The sequence below is a fragment of the Zootermopsis nevadensis genome, unplaced genomic scaffold (genome assembly GCF_977971745.1).
Source record: "Zootermopsis nevadensis isolate Lab colony 2312 unplaced genomic scaffold, Znev_1.0 Znev_ptg000016l, whole genome shotgun sequence".
In the NCBI taxonomy this organism is placed as follows: domain Eukaryota; kingdom Metazoa; phylum Arthropoda; class Insecta; order Blattodea; family Termopsidae; genus Zootermopsis; species Zootermopsis nevadensis.
Window position 1 is genome coordinate 6,794,408 of NW_028259148.1, and position 20,503 is coordinate 6,814,910.

At 41.9% G+C, this 20,503-nt stretch overlaps 1 protein-coding gene across 4 annotated transcripts in view; it reads left to right on the forward strand.

The window, feature by feature from the left end:
- The window catches only part of mnb (minibrain), a 145,184-nt gene that overhangs the window by 78,656 nt on the left and 46,025 nt on the right, over nt 1-20,503 (forward strand). For 2 of the 4 annotated variants that reach the window (XM_022079645.2, XM_087349512.1), the window contains exons 2-4: nt 2,057-2,152; nt 8,086-8,303; nt 20,293-20,481. In XM_022079645.2, the coding sequence (XP_021935337.2) occupies nt 2,057-2,152; nt 8,086-8,303; nt 20,293-20,481 (503 nt within the window). Of the gene's footprint in view, nt 1-2,056; nt 2,153-8,085; nt 8,304-15,069; nt 15,154-20,292; nt 20,482-20,503 lie in introns of those variants that run through there. The other 2 variants (XM_022079643.2, XM_087349513.1) reach the window with 2 other exon arrangements.

Here is a 20,503-nt window from a genome sequence, read left to right on the forward strand (position 1 = left end):
AGTGCTTGATGTCAAATAGTTTTGCTGGAATTTGAACTAGTTTGGCCTTCCGTGTTTACACTGCTGTCCGACCGTGCACGTTGTCCTAAAAACTGTTTCAGACTGACCAAATCCTGTACATTGGTCGGGGTGACATCGTGTGTTCCGCGTCCGCTTAGAATATTCGGCACATTGAACACAGGGGGCGAGAGGGGTAGCGGTAATAAAGTATTTTCTGTCCTCACTGTGAACGTTGTTTGCCAGCGACAATAGTTTGTAGTAGTTAGCCGTCTCAGTACATGTTTTTAGTTTACGTAGTATATATGTTTAATTTTCGTCTACTCGCAGGCTAGTGTAGGCGAAACGCGAATATTTCTTACATATTCACGTTTCTGACTTAGTTGGACACATGTAAGTTGTGGATATATAATTTTTAAACCTCCATTTATTTTCGTTTCGAATTATCCAACACATTCTGTGAGCATGCGCGCAGCAGTCAACTATTCTGCTTTCTTAGAACCCCACCCCACCCCCTGCCTCGAGGAATTGTTTCACCAGGTGAGCCTTCAGTGTGACAAATGGTCTTTACCATAGAAACTGATATCTGTTTGGTCTCCTTGGAATCGTCAGTCACTTTTACTGTACACTCCACATGGCAATGACGGAGGCAGTATGACCTCTGAAACGTTGGTTAACATCGACCAGACTACACAGCGCAACAACCCAGAAGACAGAATTCTTCATACTCATCGCCCTGATGACGGAGGCAGTATGACCTCTGAAACGTTGGTAAACATCTACCAGACTACACAGTGCAACAACCCAGAAGACAGAAATCTTCATCGCCCTGATGATGGAGGCAGTATGACCTCTGAAACGTTGGTTAACATCGACCAGACTACACAGAGCAACAACCCAAAAGACAGAAATCTTCATACTCATCGCCCTGATGACGGAGGCAGTATGACCTCTGAAACGCTGGTAATCATCTACCAGACTACACAGAGCAACAACCCAGAAGACAGAAATCTTCATCGCCCTGATGATGGAGGCAGTATGACCTCTGAAACGTTGGTTAACATCGACCAGACTACACAGAGCAACAACCCAGAAGACAGAAATCTTCATACTCATCGCCCTGATGACGGAGGCAGTATGACCTCTGAAACGTTGGTAAACATCGACCAGACTACACAGCGCAATTACCCAGAAGACAGAAATCTTCAGACTCACCGCTGTGAAAACCTCAAATCGTACACAACACACGATGTCTTTGTAAGCACTTCCACTAGCATCTTATGATTTTTTTTCACGCAAAATATGTATTTATAAAAAAAATTTGGTAGCAGTATAAATCCATGAACTGTATTTCCTCTTCTGAGAACCAGCCATTTTGATATCCTCTGACTGACTTTTAACAAATACGCAACAGCAAAGCAGCTCGCAACTCGACCGCTGCATTCCAGCTACTTTCCAACATGCCGGTCATTTACGGGAGTTGTAAACCAGTTGCTAGCTCTGAGATCCTCGAATTTGCGTTAGTTGAAGTTTACTTCAGTTCGTGATCATTTACCGGTCAAAATCGAATGCCAACTCGAATTAATCTAAACCCAGCTTTGCAGATGTAATCACTCCCTATGGCCTAGCTGTCAAAGACTCTAATTGTGGGTTCGAATCTCTCTCGTTGCAATGAACGTTTATGATTTGCTTCATTTTCCTGTGCAGGAGGAATTCTTGTATAGTTATTGGCTTACGAGGGGTCATACTGGTTGTTTTAAGGTTAAAATATTTATTGTAATAGAGTCTAGGTCTCAAATAGGACTTGCAGAAAGCCGATACTTTAGTCTGTGTAACATTTATACGAACAATATTATGCGGAGTAAAATTTCATCAGCAGAAAACATACTTAGATGCTTGTTCGTAACGAGAAAGCATTGCTAATTGACGGTTGTCAACATTTTGTACATTTTGAGACGTGTGGTCCGTCACCATAAGCTACGTACATTTATTTGGATCTAAACATATTTTATACGTGTTCGATGATATATATAGTCAGAGGAATGTTTTGTTCACCCAGATTCAACTCGGGCACACACCACATCTGTAGCAAGTTCATCACGAGCGAGACGGAATTGTATGGCACAGAAACACGTTTTCTGCAGGGTGATTCAGGGTAAGTGTGCCGAATTTCGTGGGTGTATTAATCAAGTGTTTTTGAGTAAGACGAAGTCTTCTTAATATGTATTAATCAATTCGGAAGGTTTGGAGAGTCATATCAGACGTAAGGGTGGTTATTGTTTAGTGTTCGTTGCATTTCTCAGTACTCCGCTGAAGTGGATGGCAGTGGTGTACTCACCGGTCTTGTTGACGCCTGCCCTGTTGGAACTATGCGTGCCGTTTACGCTTTATACCCATTATGAAAATGTTTATAAACTACTAATATTTTTGGACCGTCCTTGTAAGATTACAACGTGAAGAACGCGTTTTAGTTTGTGTCGTCGCAAGAATACGTAATTTCTACACCGAGTTATGTGCGTTGAGATATAAAAGCAACTTGTCGACTCGAAGAAGCCAGTGATCTCTTGTGCCTTACTTCATGGCGTTTGCTGTTTGTTTGTTTGGAATATTTGTGTTCTGTGTGAAGGTCATTGTCCTCCGCCAGAGAAAGGAACGCGTTGATTATGCTTTATATGACCTTGTCGCAGGTGCTACATGCATGTTCTACTTCTGGTACGTTTAACATCTCAGTCTGGTATTGGCGACTAGAAGGCACAAGGCACGTAGTTCTAAACCATTTTTTCCGCCATATTTCGGAAACTTGGACACCTCACAATCTTCCTGCGATATTTCTGTTTCGGGTAGTAAAATCCTTCGTACATTTCAGTGCTAGTCTCTGAATGATACACCGAACGAGTTAGCACAGCTCTCGTTCGGTTCGTAACCGTATCGACTTTTGTGTGATAACCGACAATTTTGACATAGGTGTTAACGCTGTGATTTCTGTCAGCCCGTGTGAGAGCCGACAGTGCCATGGATTGAAACCCATGATTGTTTCCCCGCTCATGTTCATTTACGTGTATTGGGGTTGGCGAAGATCTTTCTTACGGGGGTAAAGTGACCGGAACGTGAACCTGATCGCTTCCATGTGGTGCCAGTTTAAAAATGTATCAAATGCGCTGAACTGTAGTTGGATTTATCTGTACTTGTTAGCGTAAGAAAAATGAGGCCTACATTTAGTGTGTACATAATCCACTGCTTTACATTTCAATTATATGACATTTGCCATTCATAACCTCTTCTCACATTCATGCTGTTGTCATGTTTATCTTGCACATTTATTATCTACCCCCATAGAAAACAGGTAACTTAATTAGTTTTCACTGTCTGTTTATTGTCGGAAGATTAGCTAATTGTGCTCAATTAGTGATGAATTTTTAAAGATGTGGATGGAAGCAGTCGGCTCATAATCATGCATTTATCTTGAAGGACTGAGGAAAACCACAAAATGTCCGTAAAATTTTTCTTCATCAGTCAGTTGATCGAAAAAGAGCGACAGAATCAATGTGTCATCACGAAAAACACGAACCAAATTGCTCTCCGTGCATGATTGCGCACCAAAACCAACTTCGAAATTATACAATGGCACTTCATGAAGAGCATGAGGATTTTCTGTGCTTCAGTATCAGTTGCGTATTTTGGTTGTTTTTATAACAATTTGACGTGTACCCACGCCTCGTAAGAATAAAATGTACGTTCTGTCTTAAGAAGTCATTTGAATGACGATTACTGAAACCATCTGCAATGTCATACTCTGGCGGCCAGAGGATATAAGCGATTATTCTTTTGTGAAGCCGCAACTTAGAAACGTTTCACGAGTGTTGGTTGTACATTCTGCCAACAACTGCGTCTTCCCTTAGTCCCAATGCCATCAAGTTCTTCAGTTATTTATTCTGTCAAGAACACCGTACAAATGCATCGTATGGAAACAATTTCTCTTAAGCACTACGCGTAATTTTATATAACCGCGTTTAACAACACTGCGAACTGTATTTGTGCGTATCTCATGAACAACTAACTGAGCTAAGCAGGTAACTCCGTCGATGTGCCAGGAGGCACCGTCTCCAGAGTGGAGGTTTGACGACCAGCCGTCTGCTCATAAATTGGATTTCCTACAGTAGACAGTTAAAATGTACGAAAATGAGGTAGCCTGCAGTGGCTTATTCTTACCGATTTTTATGAAAATCCGTCCAATGATTCAGTTTTATGACACTGGCATGATAGTAACATAAATATGTCTCATAACGAGAGCTGGTGATCAAAACACGATCTCTATTTTTATATCGGGAGAGCACCAGACGATATTTAATTCTACGCCATCAGCGTTCTAATTTTTTTTTCCTCAATATTTTGAAGCTTAATTTGTTATTTATTGTCTGATCTTCCAGACCGCCTGCCACTGTTGTGGGTATGAGATATCTGCAAACTTTAGTTGCGACAAACGTACTTCTGTTCAGGCGCTGGCGTGACCTTGCCGCAAAGAAAAGGAAGGAGGCTCAGAAACAAATAACCATTATTAATTTATTTTAAAAAATGTAATTTTAATCTTTGACAAATTTTTCATTTTAATTTTGTGCCATCTTGTAATTTCTTAGTGAATTTAATAATAATGATGTAAATTGAGTTGATATTTACTCTCGTCTTTTTCATTTCTCCGTATTGTCCGACATTTTCGATTATCTCACCGTCCTTCGGCCATTTTTGGGTGTCTGCTGTATCAGCAGAGTAACTGTGGAGTTCCTAGAATCGTAACGTCACCCACACGCCATGTATGTAAATGACACAAGCGCATGACTTTTTTGTGTGGAAGGCCACTTAAGGATTGTTTTGGGTTGAAGACATTTATTGCATTCATATTGAATGCCTGCGTTATAAGACAGCGGCTTTTATTTCACAAAGTCTGCGAATATAAATATGTGAAGACGTCGAAACGGAGGTCTTGTTGGAGGTGCGGGGTTACGATATAGGGTGTATAACTAGCCGAGAACAAAATTTATCTCACTTACCGACTACCTATTAATTTTTTTTTTTCACATTTGCTGAACAAGGATATTTATTTCTAACTAAAATTCGATTTAGTGTCAATTTACAGAGAAATTTTAGGTGTTCCAGTGGCAGGTTCTAGGTAGCTGAACTTGGCTACGTTGTCCAAGGTCGTGTTTGTTTCTCGCTTTGGTTTCTTGGCTTGGGAATTGCGTAGGTTGCAAGGTAAAACATACCCCCACTGCCAACTGGCATTTCCTCTTCCACTATTATATCGGCCCTGTCTACGGGACTGGGCCACAAATATTCTCCCATGGCATGTCCGGCGTTATAGTGGTTGCATAGGGTGACCAAAAAGTAACGCTACATGTTACAATTGTCGAATTAATTATACTAAAATGATTAAGAAAAGGGTTATCACAAGTTCTGTAAATGTCCACCGAGTTCATAAATGCATTGCTCATGTTTGATGCAACCGGGTGTCACGGAAATGGTTCAGCAGATGAGATATTGTAATTTATTTGGCAGAGGAGATTAGGGAGACTTGTCCCCAAACTCGTTATGACGAGTTATTTGAACAAGATTCCAAATAGTGTTTGACAAAGAACACATGTTGCACTTGTGAAAAAGACATCTTCGCACTTCGACTGCCGGAAGACGACTGACGGACTGGTGCCATCAGGTTACAACAAGACGCGACCCGCTTTGGCTGTTGTAGTCACGTCAATATTGTGGTATTTACCGAAATGTACTAAATTGCAGTCATTAATAAATATTTTAATGTGAGTTACGTTTTTCGATAATTCTGTACAGCGGTGAAATTCATGTCGCCCACGTACATTACAAACCACCTGATAACCGCGTGGCCAGTACGCAGTTACGTTTTGAAATCGGCTTTTCTAATCTTATCGCCTACCTGATGTGGTGCAGTTTATGGGGACATAGAAGTTGATGTTATCGAAATGCCTGTAACTTTAGCAATTTAACTCGCAGTTCTGTCGCAGGACTTTTTACTTCAATTTCAATAAAATCAACACGTTTAAAACAAACACCGGCCCACTTGTAGCCTACACTGTACAGAATTATCAGTAGCCATTTGTAGGAACGCCCACTTCGTATTTCAGCGAAAACAAAAGTAAAACGGATCGTTAACAAATTTCATGGCGTACGACTATACGTGGGAAGATGACATAAAAAGTGGATGTTACATTCAGCAAATATAGTGATTCTTATCAAAGAGGAAGAATACGTTCTTATTATTTTCCTCGTTATATTTATTGTTGTTTTGGCAAAATTTACTAGTTTTGTCTGAACGAGTTGACTAGTAATTTCTTTCTTTACCATCTCATGGAACTACATCACAGTCCAGAGTAAGAAAACAAACGAAGATATTTCTTGGTATGGATGGCGCCGTAGTTTTAACGCTGGACTCACGACATTAGCAGTTATAGGATGGAATCCCACACCTCAGTCGTAAACATTGCTCTCGTCTGAGGCAGTAGACCGTCTTATTGTATTCGTATTTCAAGTGGCTGGGTATTGCAGGATTAAACATTGCTTGTAGTAATATTTCTTGATGGGCTTTGCAATACATTTAAACTAGCTATGACCATGTAAAAAGAATGCATATCTCAGGCAGCGTGGGTTTGACAGTGTGACCTCACGATGTATGATTTGAGGTTTTCACAGCGGTGAATATGAAGATTTCTGTCTTCTGGGTTGTTGCGCTGTGTAGTCTGGTTGATGTTAACCAACGTTTCAGAGGTCATACTGCCTCCGTCATCAGGGCGATGAGTATGAAGATTTCTGTCTTCTGGGTTGTTGCGCTGTGTAGTCTGGTTGATGTTAACCAACGTTTCAGAGGTCATACTGCCTCCGTCATCAGGGAGATGAGTATGAAGATTTCTGTCTTCTGGGTTGTTGCGCTGTGTAGTCTGGTCGATGTTTACCAACATTTCAGAGGTCATACTGCCTCCGTCATCAGGGCGATGAAGATTTCTGTCTTCTGGGTTGTTGCGCTGTGTAGACTGGTCGATGTTTACCAACGTTTCAGAGGTCATACTGCCTCCGTCATCAGGGCGATGAAGATTTCTGTCTTCTGGGTTGTTGCGCTGTGTAGTCTGGTCGATGTTTACCAACATTTCAGAGGTCATACTGCCTCTGTCATCAGAGTATGAAGATTTCTGTCTTCTGGGTTGTTGCGCTGTGTAGTCTGGTCGATGTTAAGCAACGTTTCAGAGGTCATACTGCCTCCGTCATCAGAGTATGAAGATTTCTGTCTTCTGGGTTGTTGCGCTGTGTAGTCTGGTCGATGTTTACCAACGTTTCTAGAGGTCATACTGCCTCCGTCATCAGGGCGATGAAGATTTCTGTCTTCTGGGTTGTTGCGCTGTGTAGACTGGTTGGTGTTTACCATACTACACGGCGCAACAACCCAGATGGCAGAAATCTCCTGACCTCACGATGTTTGTAATTCTTTGAGACTGCCAAGATTCGTAATATAGAAGATTGTTTAAGCATTACTTGGGGCCTTTTCATCATGTTGCTTCGTTATTATCTGTGGACAGATAAATTTTACTAGAAAAGACAACAATGGTGTCCAAAGACAGCTTCGGTCTAAATCGGACGTCATGATCAGTTTATACACGATTTTTTTGGTACCATCGTGTCGGAGCCGATCCCTGGTGACATTATGAACAAGTTCCATCTGATAGGGACCTGTTCATATGTTTCCTAGGCAGGTGATCCAGAAGTGGTTGCCTTCTTCTGTGTGCTTAATGTCAAATGATGATGAAAACGGAGTAATTGTTGGGATGCCACGGAGAAACCGGGGAAGTCCCGGAGGAAAACTCCGTGATACCTGAACCACGGTCTTGCCCAATACAAGTTAAAAATCCGGGCACCATCGGGAATCGAACCCGGGACCCCAGGATAAGAAGCCAAGCGTTCTGACCGCTAGACCACCGTTGCGGTTTATACACGATACTGGAGTAAAACTACGTATTTGCATCTTGTTTCAGGAGGTATTTTTAAGGTTATTAGTGAGAAATTATGTTTTTGTTTCAGCCGGGGAGACGGGGCGGCAGCACCATGCGCCTCTTTATGGGCGGCTGGTGGCCGAGGAGCAGTTGGCTGCGTCCATGGCCGCCGCGGCTGCCACAGGGACGCCTTCGGACATACAAGCCATGCAGGCGCGCATACCCCATAACTTCCGTGACCCCGCGACTGCTCCGTTGCGAAAACTCAGCATCGATCTTATCAAAACCTACAAGCACATCAATGAGGTACGGAACTATTTATTCACCTGCTCAAGTAACGCGTTTTGTTTTGTTACCTGTCTTTTGCTACAACGTTTCGGAAGCTGGACTGTGCTTCTGTCTCCAGGTAAAAAAGGGTGGACTAGTGGTTAGCGTGCTCGCCACTGGACCCAAGGTTCGTGGGTTCAATCCCGGCCGAGGTCGATGGATTTTTTAAGGGTGATAAAATCCATATATTTACGGCATGTAAAAGAACCTTGCGAGCATGATACGAGATGATGTTTCGTAAGCAAAATTCAGGGGCCATTTCTCACCCAATTCTCTTCTGATTCACTGCTTCACTGCTAGATGGCTCTGGCAGTCAAATCAGGAGTGAGTAAAAATTGTGCAGTCAGTGGACTAGTCACTCACTTACTCTCAAATGCACGCTTTAAAGACTATGAAACCTCCGAAAGGAGGCCCTATGCTCTACTTAGGAGTTACAGGAACTAAATTATTTTATTATATCTAACCTAACCAGTTTTACATAATTAATACCATTCGGTTATCAAATAATAGTCAGGCTGATTCTACGTAGAGAATTCAGTTTTACCAACTTTTAGTGAATATGACGTACATTGTCGTCTTCATCTCTCATTTTCCCATCTAAATACTATCGTCAAATTGGAGTCATTGGCTGAAATTCGTCTAAATAATATTTAAGAATTCAGTCCGTGCCTCAAAACGCGATTATTCTCTGTTACATAGATCATCTGATTGACGCTGTTTAAGGAAATAATCTCCGGTTACACTGAGAATCTTACGAAACCCACAAATATAAAATGCAGATTTATTTACTGTTGAAGCCACTGGGCTTTTAAGGGTTAATTGTAGAATCTGAACTATAATTATCTTGTCTGCTAACGTTTTTGGGGGAATTGTTTTATGCATTACAATGGCGGCCCTAAACGAAATAGATATTTACATTATCTGTTTTTCACTGATGGACATAGACAGCTTTATACCTAAGTTTTGCATTGTTCGGAATACGAACCTTACGGCATATCTGAGAAATTTGAAAGTGGTCATTTTGAACGTGGTATTAAGAGCCAACATTTCTATCTTGCGTTGAAATTTCATTGTCAGTCTGTGATGAAATTAGTGACTTAGTTTTTCAAGGACTCTTGCGCTATGAAGCGAGTTATTTGCCTTTTGTGGCCAGAGGTTCGCTCGTGGACACGGAAGATAATCTTCTATCTCCATACCAGCTCAGCTAATCAAGAATTTCGTTACATCTTTCGGCAGTTAAAGCTGTGATTCTTGGAGTTGGTTAATGAGTCCGTCAGGTTTAAGATGTCTCTTACGAATTCCTGTTCAAAGGTAAAGCAGATTGGGATTTTAAAGCGGCGGGCTAAAGACACTCCGAGAAAGCAGCAGTGTCGTCTTTTTCGCAATTCTGGCATAATATTTAGAAAACCACAGATAACTCTGATGAACCTGACGAAACCCCTTGAGTTTCCGAACGCGAGCCACGCACATAACTGTGGTCTGCCGTTATCGTTACTTGTAAGCCGTATTGCTTAAGGCACGTTCTAATGGTGTCTTACGATAGATGGTATAGACTCTGTGAGCAGCTATTCCAATTTATCATTTCCTCGTACTTACGCGGGAGTAGTTTTTCTTGTTTCCCGTCTCCTTCGTCTTCTTTTAGGCCTGATGTGTTGCGGTTTGACATCGTCAAGATAGCTTGTTACTGGGATGCGTGTCTGGAATTAATACCCCATCTGTCCTTTGTTTAGGGCATTGCTTCAATAATGGCACACAGCAGTTACAGTTAACCGTATCTGCTTCTTGAAGGACGCACCGATGAAAAATTTCTGTACTGTACCTCTTTTAGAGCTTGTATGCCATTATAATGTTGCTGGATTTAATTGTTATTGTGATGTATTTGTGGGTGAAATTACAGACATTACAATATAAAAGAAAACCTCCCCTTCCTCACGTTATGGCACGCAGGAAGTGCCTTTATGCTACTGTTGTGCCAAGCGTTGTCCAGGTCGCAGCCGATATGGATTGTAGCACACAGCCGCGCTGTCGCTATCAAGATGAATCTAGTGGGTCCAGACTTTACATTTAATTAGGTTAGATAGTAGAGCAGCCGAACGGGCGTCTTCTGCGTTTTAATTTCAACTCGGAAGCCTTCGTCCGTCTGCAGACGTCGGTCGACCTTCTCGTTCGCTCGAGAAACTACTATTTACAGTGCCCGGTCATGCTGAAGATAGTTCATCCTTGATTGTATGTATCACGTGTAGCATCTTAGATGGAGATGGATGACAAACGGTTTATACAGCAAACAGTTTCCTTATCACGTCGTCCGTATGTTGATGTAGCTGAATCATTGAAAATCCAGTAGTGGCTCGGATGCTCACGAATTGTGTATAGTCTTTTATGGGATCTGAATGTTCATTACCACGTTGACAAGAGCCCGCCGCCGGACCCAATCCTGATTCACTTTAATCCAGCGCACAACTTGACATAACTACTATTTCTTCGACATTAGTTTTTATATTACCCTTCCATCTTCGCCTAGATCTCCCGGAAGGTCTGTTCCCATCGGGTTTTCCGACTGAAATTCTGCATGTATTTCACATTTCTCTCATTTATTTTAATTCCTCTGCTAATCTCACCTTGTTTCGTGTGGTCGCTGTATTAGGTATGATATTTATTTGGTGGAAACTACAAATCATTGACAGCAGAATATTGTTTAGTAAACCGCAATTTCGTTACTGCAGAATTACTTATTACAAAATTCTAAAAATTATGGTTTTGTCCGGTGAATATCCATGTCCCCAGGAAGAGTTTTATATTGGACCGATGTGAACTAAAATTGAATTCTTTCAAAAATTTGTAGTGTATACGCCCCCACCTCCATGGGAAGGACATTCTGTACTCCCGAGGTGGAATTTGTGGATGGATACGGATTATTTTGGTCTGAAATCCAGTGCATTGCGTGATCCTAGACGCGAAGTGCTGTAATTAACAGAAGGAGTAGCATGTATTGAAGATTCCTTGCGGACAAATTATCTTTCTAATGCGGAGAGCTTTTTCCTTAATTGTTTTCAAATGTGAGCTTATAAAGGCCGTCGTTAAAATGGATGTTTACTGGCGCAGACCAGGGCGGGAGGGAATGACATCCTAAGTACGCTGTATGCATGCCGAAGTAGCCTCCAGAGCTGTTCCTAATGACACAAAAATTACTGCTGTCACATCGACGGGTTTTAATATAATTCTGATAATGCCAGTATTTTAGATGCTTTCGCAACCTCTCGGAACCCCTGTTAAAGTCGCTTCTCAGTAGATATGAAACAAGAAAACGGATAGACCCTGTTTGACTGAAGGTAATATTGGAGAATTTTGTGGACGGTATTGAACCGTTTCAGTTTTAATTTAGATCGGACAGTTGTAACGACCGTTTTATTATACAGGCGCGTAAGATTTTCTTGATATTATTTTATCTCAGTATCATTATGTGGACCGCCACGGTGGTCTAGCGGTTATAACGCTGGCCTTGTAACCCTGGGGTCTCGGGTTCGATTCCCGGCGGTGCCCGAATTTATACCTTGTGTCGGGCAAGGCCGTAGTCTAGGCAACACGGAGTTTTCCTCCGGGGGCTTCCCCGGTTTCTCCGTGGCATCCCAACAATTACTCCATTCACACACAGAAGAAGGCAATGGCAAACCACTTCTGGATCATCTGCCAAGAACGTATATGAACAGATCCCACTCCGAGAAAAGGATGGGAGGATCCTGTTCATATGGACCTGTCGTCAGACAGAACACTAAAAAAAATCATTATGTACATAAACAAATACTGGGATTGTTTCGGCAAAAGATAACAGCAATTAAAAACTGTGCGTCCAAGAGCAGCCTTCATCAAATTGCAGGCGTTCGGGTGAAAGCAAAATCATACAACGTTGCAACACACAAGAGACCACAAGAATGAAGTCAGCTCAGAACTCGCAGCGTAGAAAAGATAACAACGCTGTGGTTGTGCGATAAAGGGAAGAGGTTTTGAAATTCCTTCGTGACCTTGAAACATGCAATTTGGTAACGGCTACTACCGTAGTTTTTCAATTAAATGTATATTTTCATTAAATTCGGCAAGATCATGTATCCGGAGGACATAACTGACGTTTTATTACACACTGTTGGTAGTACCAACATGATGGTAATGCGATCTGCGAGGCTGGATTGTAAATTTGTGTAAATCTTGAAGTTTTGTGTAATAATCTTCAAGATATATGCATTGATAGCTTATTTTTATCTTTCTGTAAAAAGGAGACGTCGCGATTCAGTCCGAAAGTTGTACTGGTGGAAAATGGCTGTAGGAATGGATAATGAAATTGTTTAATTTAGTTTTGCTAGCCTGGGCAGTAGAAAGGCATAATAAATACTTAACAGAAGTTATTGATTTAGTGTTTTCCGAGAATTGTTTCAAATGAGCGTTGGAGATCTCAGACGAAGTCGGCGTGTTGTGATAAACACCAGTCGTTGGGCGTGTTCGCAAACGTTCAGATCGGTTGTTGAAAGAGCTCTGTCCGTACGTTCGTACGCGCGAAACAACCAGAGAATTGATGACCTGATTTTGATCAAATTTGATATGGCATAATTGTACATAAAATTGTCTAGCCATTGCTGTTCTAGTTTAGGTCATACGATTTTAACGACCACTTCACGTAAGATCATAAAATAAGTTTTTGGGTTGCTTGTGATAAAATTGCATAAATGGGTCTTTTAGCATTAATTGAAAAAAACCCCATGGGTTAACTCTAGTACTTGGTCTTGTCACAAGTAGGTCATTGTACTCGAATCAAATGCTTTGCTTGTGTCCGCAGAGGATAGCAATTTATAAAACCAAGATATGGAATGTGTACTCATTGGAGAACAGTGACATTCCAAAGGCGTTCTTCACGCCACATCATGTAGGTCATTGTTGCACGATTGTTGTGCAACACTTACAGCAACTACCTTAGGCTATTCTTGCACCCGTGTTGCAACAAGGCGCGTCAGCTACTCCGGCTGTTAGCGCCTTCCTGGGGGGTGTCCCGTAGAGGGCTTAGTCCCCGATAGTTGCTTTTCCTCGTGGGTGGCAAAACCTCTCGTGGGCAGACCATATCCCCTTGAGACCTGGATGACCCTAATCTGAGTTGGTGGAGACTCAGGATCTAAAACAGCGCAGGCAAGGTAACAGGACAAACGAGCTTTTTTTGTTTTCGAAGAAATGTTGTGAAGTCGACCTACCAGCATCAGTGGAACAACGCCTCATGTACGGATGCTGGTGTTTTTAAGCGCGCTCTGTACGGATGGTGAGACGTTTTAAGTGACAATTTGCGAATGGACTTTGTCCTGTAGTGTAGCATCTATCGATTTAGTTTTCCAAAAATTACCAGTTAGCTACGTTGCGATTTGGTACGTGAGATAAGGGAAACATTTCCTCAAACTTCTGTTTGATCTCGCCTGTGTATTCACATCTACAGCTAAACGTGTTCGACCGAAGACACTCGGGCCTCAAGTTACAACGCCATTTTCACCACACCTCCAAAGAGCTCAACGTCCATGGCAGAACTGGTTGAGGAAGGTAGTGGTGAAGGTCATGTAGTCACGTGCGCCAACAAGGGGGTGTGTGTACTTCACTTGAGAGTGCTAAAGTCTTACTTGACAAGCGTGACTTGGAAAAAAGTCAGTGCTACTAGTTGGACAAGAAACGATGTTTTTTCCCGTGAAATTTCTGGCTTGGGCACTGTTCTATTAAATGTACCCCCACCCGAAATAGTTTGTACAGAAAGAACTTCAGCAACAGAACATCTGTAACTGCAACATTTGGCATTATTTATGTAGTAAATAGTTGCCGCTGCGAATAATAAGATAATTCTTATTTTATTCTTTAAAGAAATAGCAGTAATATGAAGTAAGGGTTACGGAGAAGGCACGGTGGTCTAGCGGTTAGAACGCTGGTCTTGTAATACTGGGGTCTCGAGTTCGATTCCCGGCGGTGCCTGAATTTATAACTTGTGTTGATCAAGGCCGTGGTCTAGGCAACACGGAGTTTTCCTCCGGGGGCTTCCCCGGTTTCTCCGTGGCATCCCAACAATTACTCCATTCACACACAGAAGAAGGCAATGGCAAACCACTTCTGGATCATCTGCCAAGAACGTATATGAACAGGTCCCAGTCCGAGAAAAGGATGGAAGGATCCTGTTCATATGGACCTGTCGTCAGACAGAACACTAAATAAATAATAAGGGTTACGGGCAGGAAGCAGTAACTCTACGCACCTTTACTTAACTTCATTTACATACAATCAATCAAATCTTCTCGGGCAATCAGCCGCGTTAACTGGTTACCGTAGTTAACCGACGTTTCGGGAACCAACTCTGTCCCTATCATCAGGGTTCTGATGCGACTGGATGTCTCGGAAGTCGCCTCAAATCCTATTTCATTTACATAGCTTCCCATTTGGCATAATTTCGCCCGCCAGCCAGCACTAAGTTTCATAGATAGAACTTCTCATTGTGTGCTCATTTTAATCGCGGATGTAAAGAGCTTGCAACGTTGACACCCCCGGGGGTAACGGCACTCGCGGCTGGTCACTTCATGGTCTTAGCCATGAAGCCCGGTGCAACTCTTGTAGCCTCCTTACCGAGGTCCATGCGGCCAGCTGGGAAGATTTCCAGGCTATAAATAGAGGTAGAAGCTGTTCACAATCCAAGCTTAGATAGACGTGGGCCAGCAAGTTGACCTATCCATTGAGTGGTACGTTAGTGGTATGGCGACAGGGCATGTAAAGAGAAATACAGGTTATGATGATATTGGAGCACGTATTACGTTTTTGCACTGCGGTAAGTGAAGTTGTGGAAATTATGCGTAACACCTGTTGAATTAGACTCTGCGGTGTGAGAAACAGTGAAACAAATTATAAGATTCAGAAATAAGCTTTAGAAGTATTGACACGTAAAATTGTAAGTCACCCATTGACCGAATTTATATTGATGCTAAATGGAGACTTTAATAATTAAATTTGAACTTGAATTTCTACATCTGAAATAATTTAGAAGGCACTACGGTATTGTTTAAACTACTTTATTGTCAAGGTAAAAGTTGGAATCAAGTAGTTGTATTGCGTAACTAAGCACCACGCGATGCAGACGTGTGGAAGAGTGGACGTATGGCTCTAGGCGTTCTTAACCTCGGCCGTAGTTGGATGTGAATGGTTAGCTTCACTCCCCGGCCGTTTTATCCTCACACGGGAATATCCCCGGTTACCACTGGTATACGGGAAACCGTCTTTCAACACGAGTTTGCCCAACGCGGGTTCGATTATACGCACAAAAATAAATGCGAAGTTTTGGCCGAACGCTGCGTATTTGATTATACGCTGTCCGCCAAACACACAGCTGTTGAAAAAGGTAAAGACGGCTCAGATTTTGCGTATTTGTTTTGGTTTGTTTGTTTGTGAGATACTGGTAACGAAGTTGGTTTGGAAGCAAACGCAGATAACTAAGTAGGACTGTTCACATCTTGTCACAAGGCTACAGGGAAGATTTATTATATAAATTTAACTAACACATCCTTTCAAAATATGACAGTTCAAATACTTGGGGACGACGGTAAGAAAAAATAAATTTACGAGCTATATGAATTCCGGTAAGTTAATTTTGCCCTCCCTTCTGTTAACTAAAAACGTAAAGATTAAAAATACACGCAGCTGTAATTTTGTCTGCTGTTCTCTCACGTTAGGGGAGCAATGCATATTGAGGGCATTAGAGAATTAGGGTGCTTAAGGAAATACTTGGACTAAGGGGTATGACGTTACAGGGTGCTGGAAAATGTACTTAACGAGGAGATCCATAATTAAGAAAGTAAAACTGCCATGGTGGCTCTTGGGAGGAGAGGATGTGTGGCTTTAATTATTCTTGACTGCAGCACTATGGGGGTGGGTCAGCGTGACGCTCTGGCTACTCTTTACCCCCGGCACCCTCAGTATGTTGGTTCTATAGCCGGTCCGGATGCATATGCTGGAAGAAATGTTTTTGCACCTGCTGAGTTTCGAATTCTGTTCGTCTGGTTCGTAGTCAGACTCTATACTGACTAAGCTACCCAACTTAATTTGCATTGTACCAAATATTTGAATAAAAATTTTCTTGGATATTTTCCATCTAAGAAATAATAAAATAGAAAACGACGTTTCGGAGATGGGGCTACAGAGTAGGTATCTGAAGACGGAGATAGAGCCCCATCTCCGAAACGTCGTTATCTATTTTATTATTTCTTAGACGATGGAAAATATCCAAGAAAATTTGTATTCAAATGACTCGCCATCGTCACGAACTTTTAGATTTGATTGTACCAAATATCGTTGCAATTATGAAGTCGAAGAGGAGAGATTAGAGATGCATGCAGAATTTTGGTTCAGAAGTTTGAAGGGAAGAGACCAATCGAAAGGCCTGGACGTCGGTGGGAGGTTAGTATTAAATTAATCGTAGAGACATCGGGTGTGAGGCTGTAGATTGGAGTCATCTGGCTTGGGAATGGCACCGGAGGCGGGATATTGTGAACGCTAATGAACCTTCGGGTTCCGTAAAATTAATTTCTTGACTAGGTGGGCTTGTTGTTATTAGCTTCTCAAAAGAGACTCTGCTTGATGTAGTGAGTTCCTTAATGAAACGCTCTAAACATACGTTCTGCAAAAAAAAAAAAGGCGCAGAGACTGGGACGACGTCTTAGAGACACTAACCGCTCCCATTATTGTATTCATCTTGGCGTTGCTATGCAGAGCGGACGTCGGTCCAGTGAATGCCAGCCCTCTCGTGGTAGACGCTTCCAACCAGATCTGTGACGCCACTATCGATTTTCGTCACTATTCTTGCTACATTCCCCTTTCGCCATCGCGTCGTTTTACCTTCTTCTCCATCTTCGCTCCCTGTCACCACGTCCGTTACAGCCACAGAGGCGAACTCTGATCGCAAACAGATCGTGGGGGGGTGGGAAAATGGCGGTGCTCTCAGATACCCCTGAAGTTATGTTAAAATAAATGACCCGCATTTATTTGACGGCATATCAGATGTAGTTGGTTATTATTTTACATTTACTTCTGCGCTTAGAACATATTTCGCAGCTTTTGATTTACGAATGTGGTTTATGCAGACTTTGGTAGGTGTCGAAAAGGTAAGGCGGGATAAGTAAAATTGTCCCCGCGTTTTAATTAAACGCCGCATGGAGGGAGTGGCCAGCTTCACGCTTCGGCCGTTTTACTCCAGGAACCAACTGGTAAGGAATCTGGGCGCACCCCGGAATCGGTCTAGACTTTGTAACGAGGAGAAAAATATTTGCCTCGGCCTGGAATTAGATCAGCTCGTCGCCAGACATTTTATTAAGAGGTCGTTTGTGTCCTCAAAGAAGTGGGGTGTGAAGGTGTCGATTGGGTCTGTTTGGCTCTGGATATGGCAATACTGCTGGGCTCTTGTAAACACTAACAAAACTTCATGTTTAATAAAGGACGTGGCATTTTTTATGTAGGGCTCTCTCTTACCTTAAGCCTGGTTCATATTTGTAATATGACGACAAATGAAGGTGACTGTCGTGTGGGATGTTTCTGCATGTAGTCCGGTTAACGTTTACAGGTTTCAGAGGTACGTGCTGCCTTCATCGTCAGGGCAGTTAGTAGACCGCCCACGGAATGTTACTGTCTCACCGCCGTTGTAACATGAGCTTTGAAATTACTACATTTTAGTTTTTACCAGTTCGTATTAAAATGGTGTAGCTTGAGGTTCCCACCATTTTAATAAGAATCCCAATAGGAAGATGTAATGGTAGCCACCCAATTGCGATAGAGCTACTGGCAGCGTTGTTAAATAAATAAATAAATAAATATAAACTTGCAACGTCATTCGAAAGACAGTCCGAATCTAGGATAGTATCGATTCTAATGATTCATGTTAGTTTCTTTTTTCTCCGTCTCTTCAAACAAAAATAATAGTCTGCCTACAAAACAAGCCACGGAGTTCGGGAATAAATACAGCATCAGTTTGTTCATTGTCGCAAAATATTAGCTGAATTTATAATAATAAGAATTTGTAATTGCTCATTTTGTTTAAAGAAAAACACGTAAAAAGCTATGATACGGCTATTCTGGCATGAAGGATAGGGAAATATTAAACGGTCTTCGATATAGGTGCCTTCCATTCGACCCCATTGCCTTGATCCGTGACCCGGAGAAACTGGATAATGCTCCTCTTGTTTGTTTTGGCTAGCATTGGGCGCCAGACCACTGAAATTGGAGGAATATAGTGGGCTCTTTACATTTCGCTGACATCAAACGCCATAACATTTTTACTAGATCGCGTACCATATAGGTAAAGAACTAAGTGGTACAGTTCAGTTTTTTAGACATGGCCGCTGTCCAGTCCGAGGGGAGGGTGTGAGGGGAAGAGTAGTGGGAGACGAATCCCCTCTACACACGCGTGCGCACCTTTAACTCCTCACCCGTGTTTCCTGGACTCCTCCGTATCTGTGGCGCATCGTGTTTACAGCGGTCACGTGTAAGGTATTGAAATGTGCATGCATCTAAATGTAGATCACATCAAAATGTATTGACTTTTATTTTTATTATTTGATGTGATGTAATGAGATAAGAGTAAATTATGAGCGCATATCCAACCCTGTTTGGCCCATTTTGATTGGTAGGAGCAATCTCATTTTGTAAGTTACTCAAATCATATGGCAGTAATTAGCGCATTTACTTCAGCTACTTAACTAGGGAAATTAAATCCGTGGCGTAACAGCTCCAGAGAGCCAAAGCCGACTAGCTTGACTGCTGGCCTCACGTTCACATGCCTAAGCAGAGGTGAACGATCATCCAACCAAATATAGGGTGACGTGTGATCAGCACGACGAACCCCCAGCCATTGCTAGTTTTCCTGACCGAATTATGCTACTCATTGTAGCTCCCCAATTTCCTCACGATGCTGGGTTGGCACCGGTCCCATACACTGGTCGAAAGCTTATGAGAATATTTCTTCTCCCCCCGAGATTCGAACCAGCGCTCATTCTGTATCGCCGGTCTAACTAGGGAAATGATCATTCAAATTATAGTATGTATATATTGTACTGCACTGTACTCCAGTTCACTGGAATAAATATGCTGTGTTATATGCAACCCCAGTATGTACTGAATCAATCTACGTAAGATTTGTAAGTGATGTGAATAAATGAGTTGTGTACGAATCGGCATGGCCTGCGGTTTTATGGAAAAGGGTGGACACATAATGACTGACCTGATGAAATAAACTGATGAATGCTACATTGGACACACAGAGTAATACAAAAGTCTTCAGTCACAGGGAAGAAGAGTGGTTTGTTTGTCCATGTGTTGTATAACGACATTGAATTAACTGCAAAGGTTATTTGGCACCATGTAAGATGAGATGATTTTGGTGAAATACTAACTCCGGGGAAGGAGTCATTTCACATCATATTTCAAGGTCTATTCCAGTACTTTTTAAGAATTGCAGAAACCAAAAGAAGACTTGAGCTGGTAGAAGTTGGGATAAAGGGTCACTGGAAAAATTTGTTCATAAAATGACATTTGTAGTAAGATTATCTGAAATAACTTGTCTTATACTTTCTATTTGGTATAAATAAATATTTGCTTTTAAATGTGTTTGATTAGTGAAAGAAGTAGCATTAACATACCTAAATAGAAACCCACAAAGACATTGGTGAAGGGAATTTTGTCAGTGAGGTGTTGATAATAGACTTAAAAGTTGATGGGGTGTATACATTTGCTGTCAATACCTCATCTGAGAAAATATGATCTGGATCTGAAAACCGCAGCTGTCCTATCAGGGTCCTCTTACTTTTCTTTTTTTTAAAAAAAATGCTTCTTCCTTGTAGTATTCAACATTTACTAAGTTACTGGCACATGGTGCAAAGAATTACTGGATTTGCAGAAAACTTAAATGAGAACTTTTTTGTTGCAGGTGTACTACGCGAAGAAGAAGAGACGTGCACAGCAGACTCAAGGTGAAGACAGCTCACACAAAAAGGAGCGTAAATTGTACAATGATGGGTTTGATGATGACAACCATGACTACATCATCAAGAATGGAGAGAAGTTTCTTGACCGATATGAAATCGACTCCCTTATTGGCAAGGGCTCCTTTGGTCAGGTTGGTTAATCGCCATATTGCA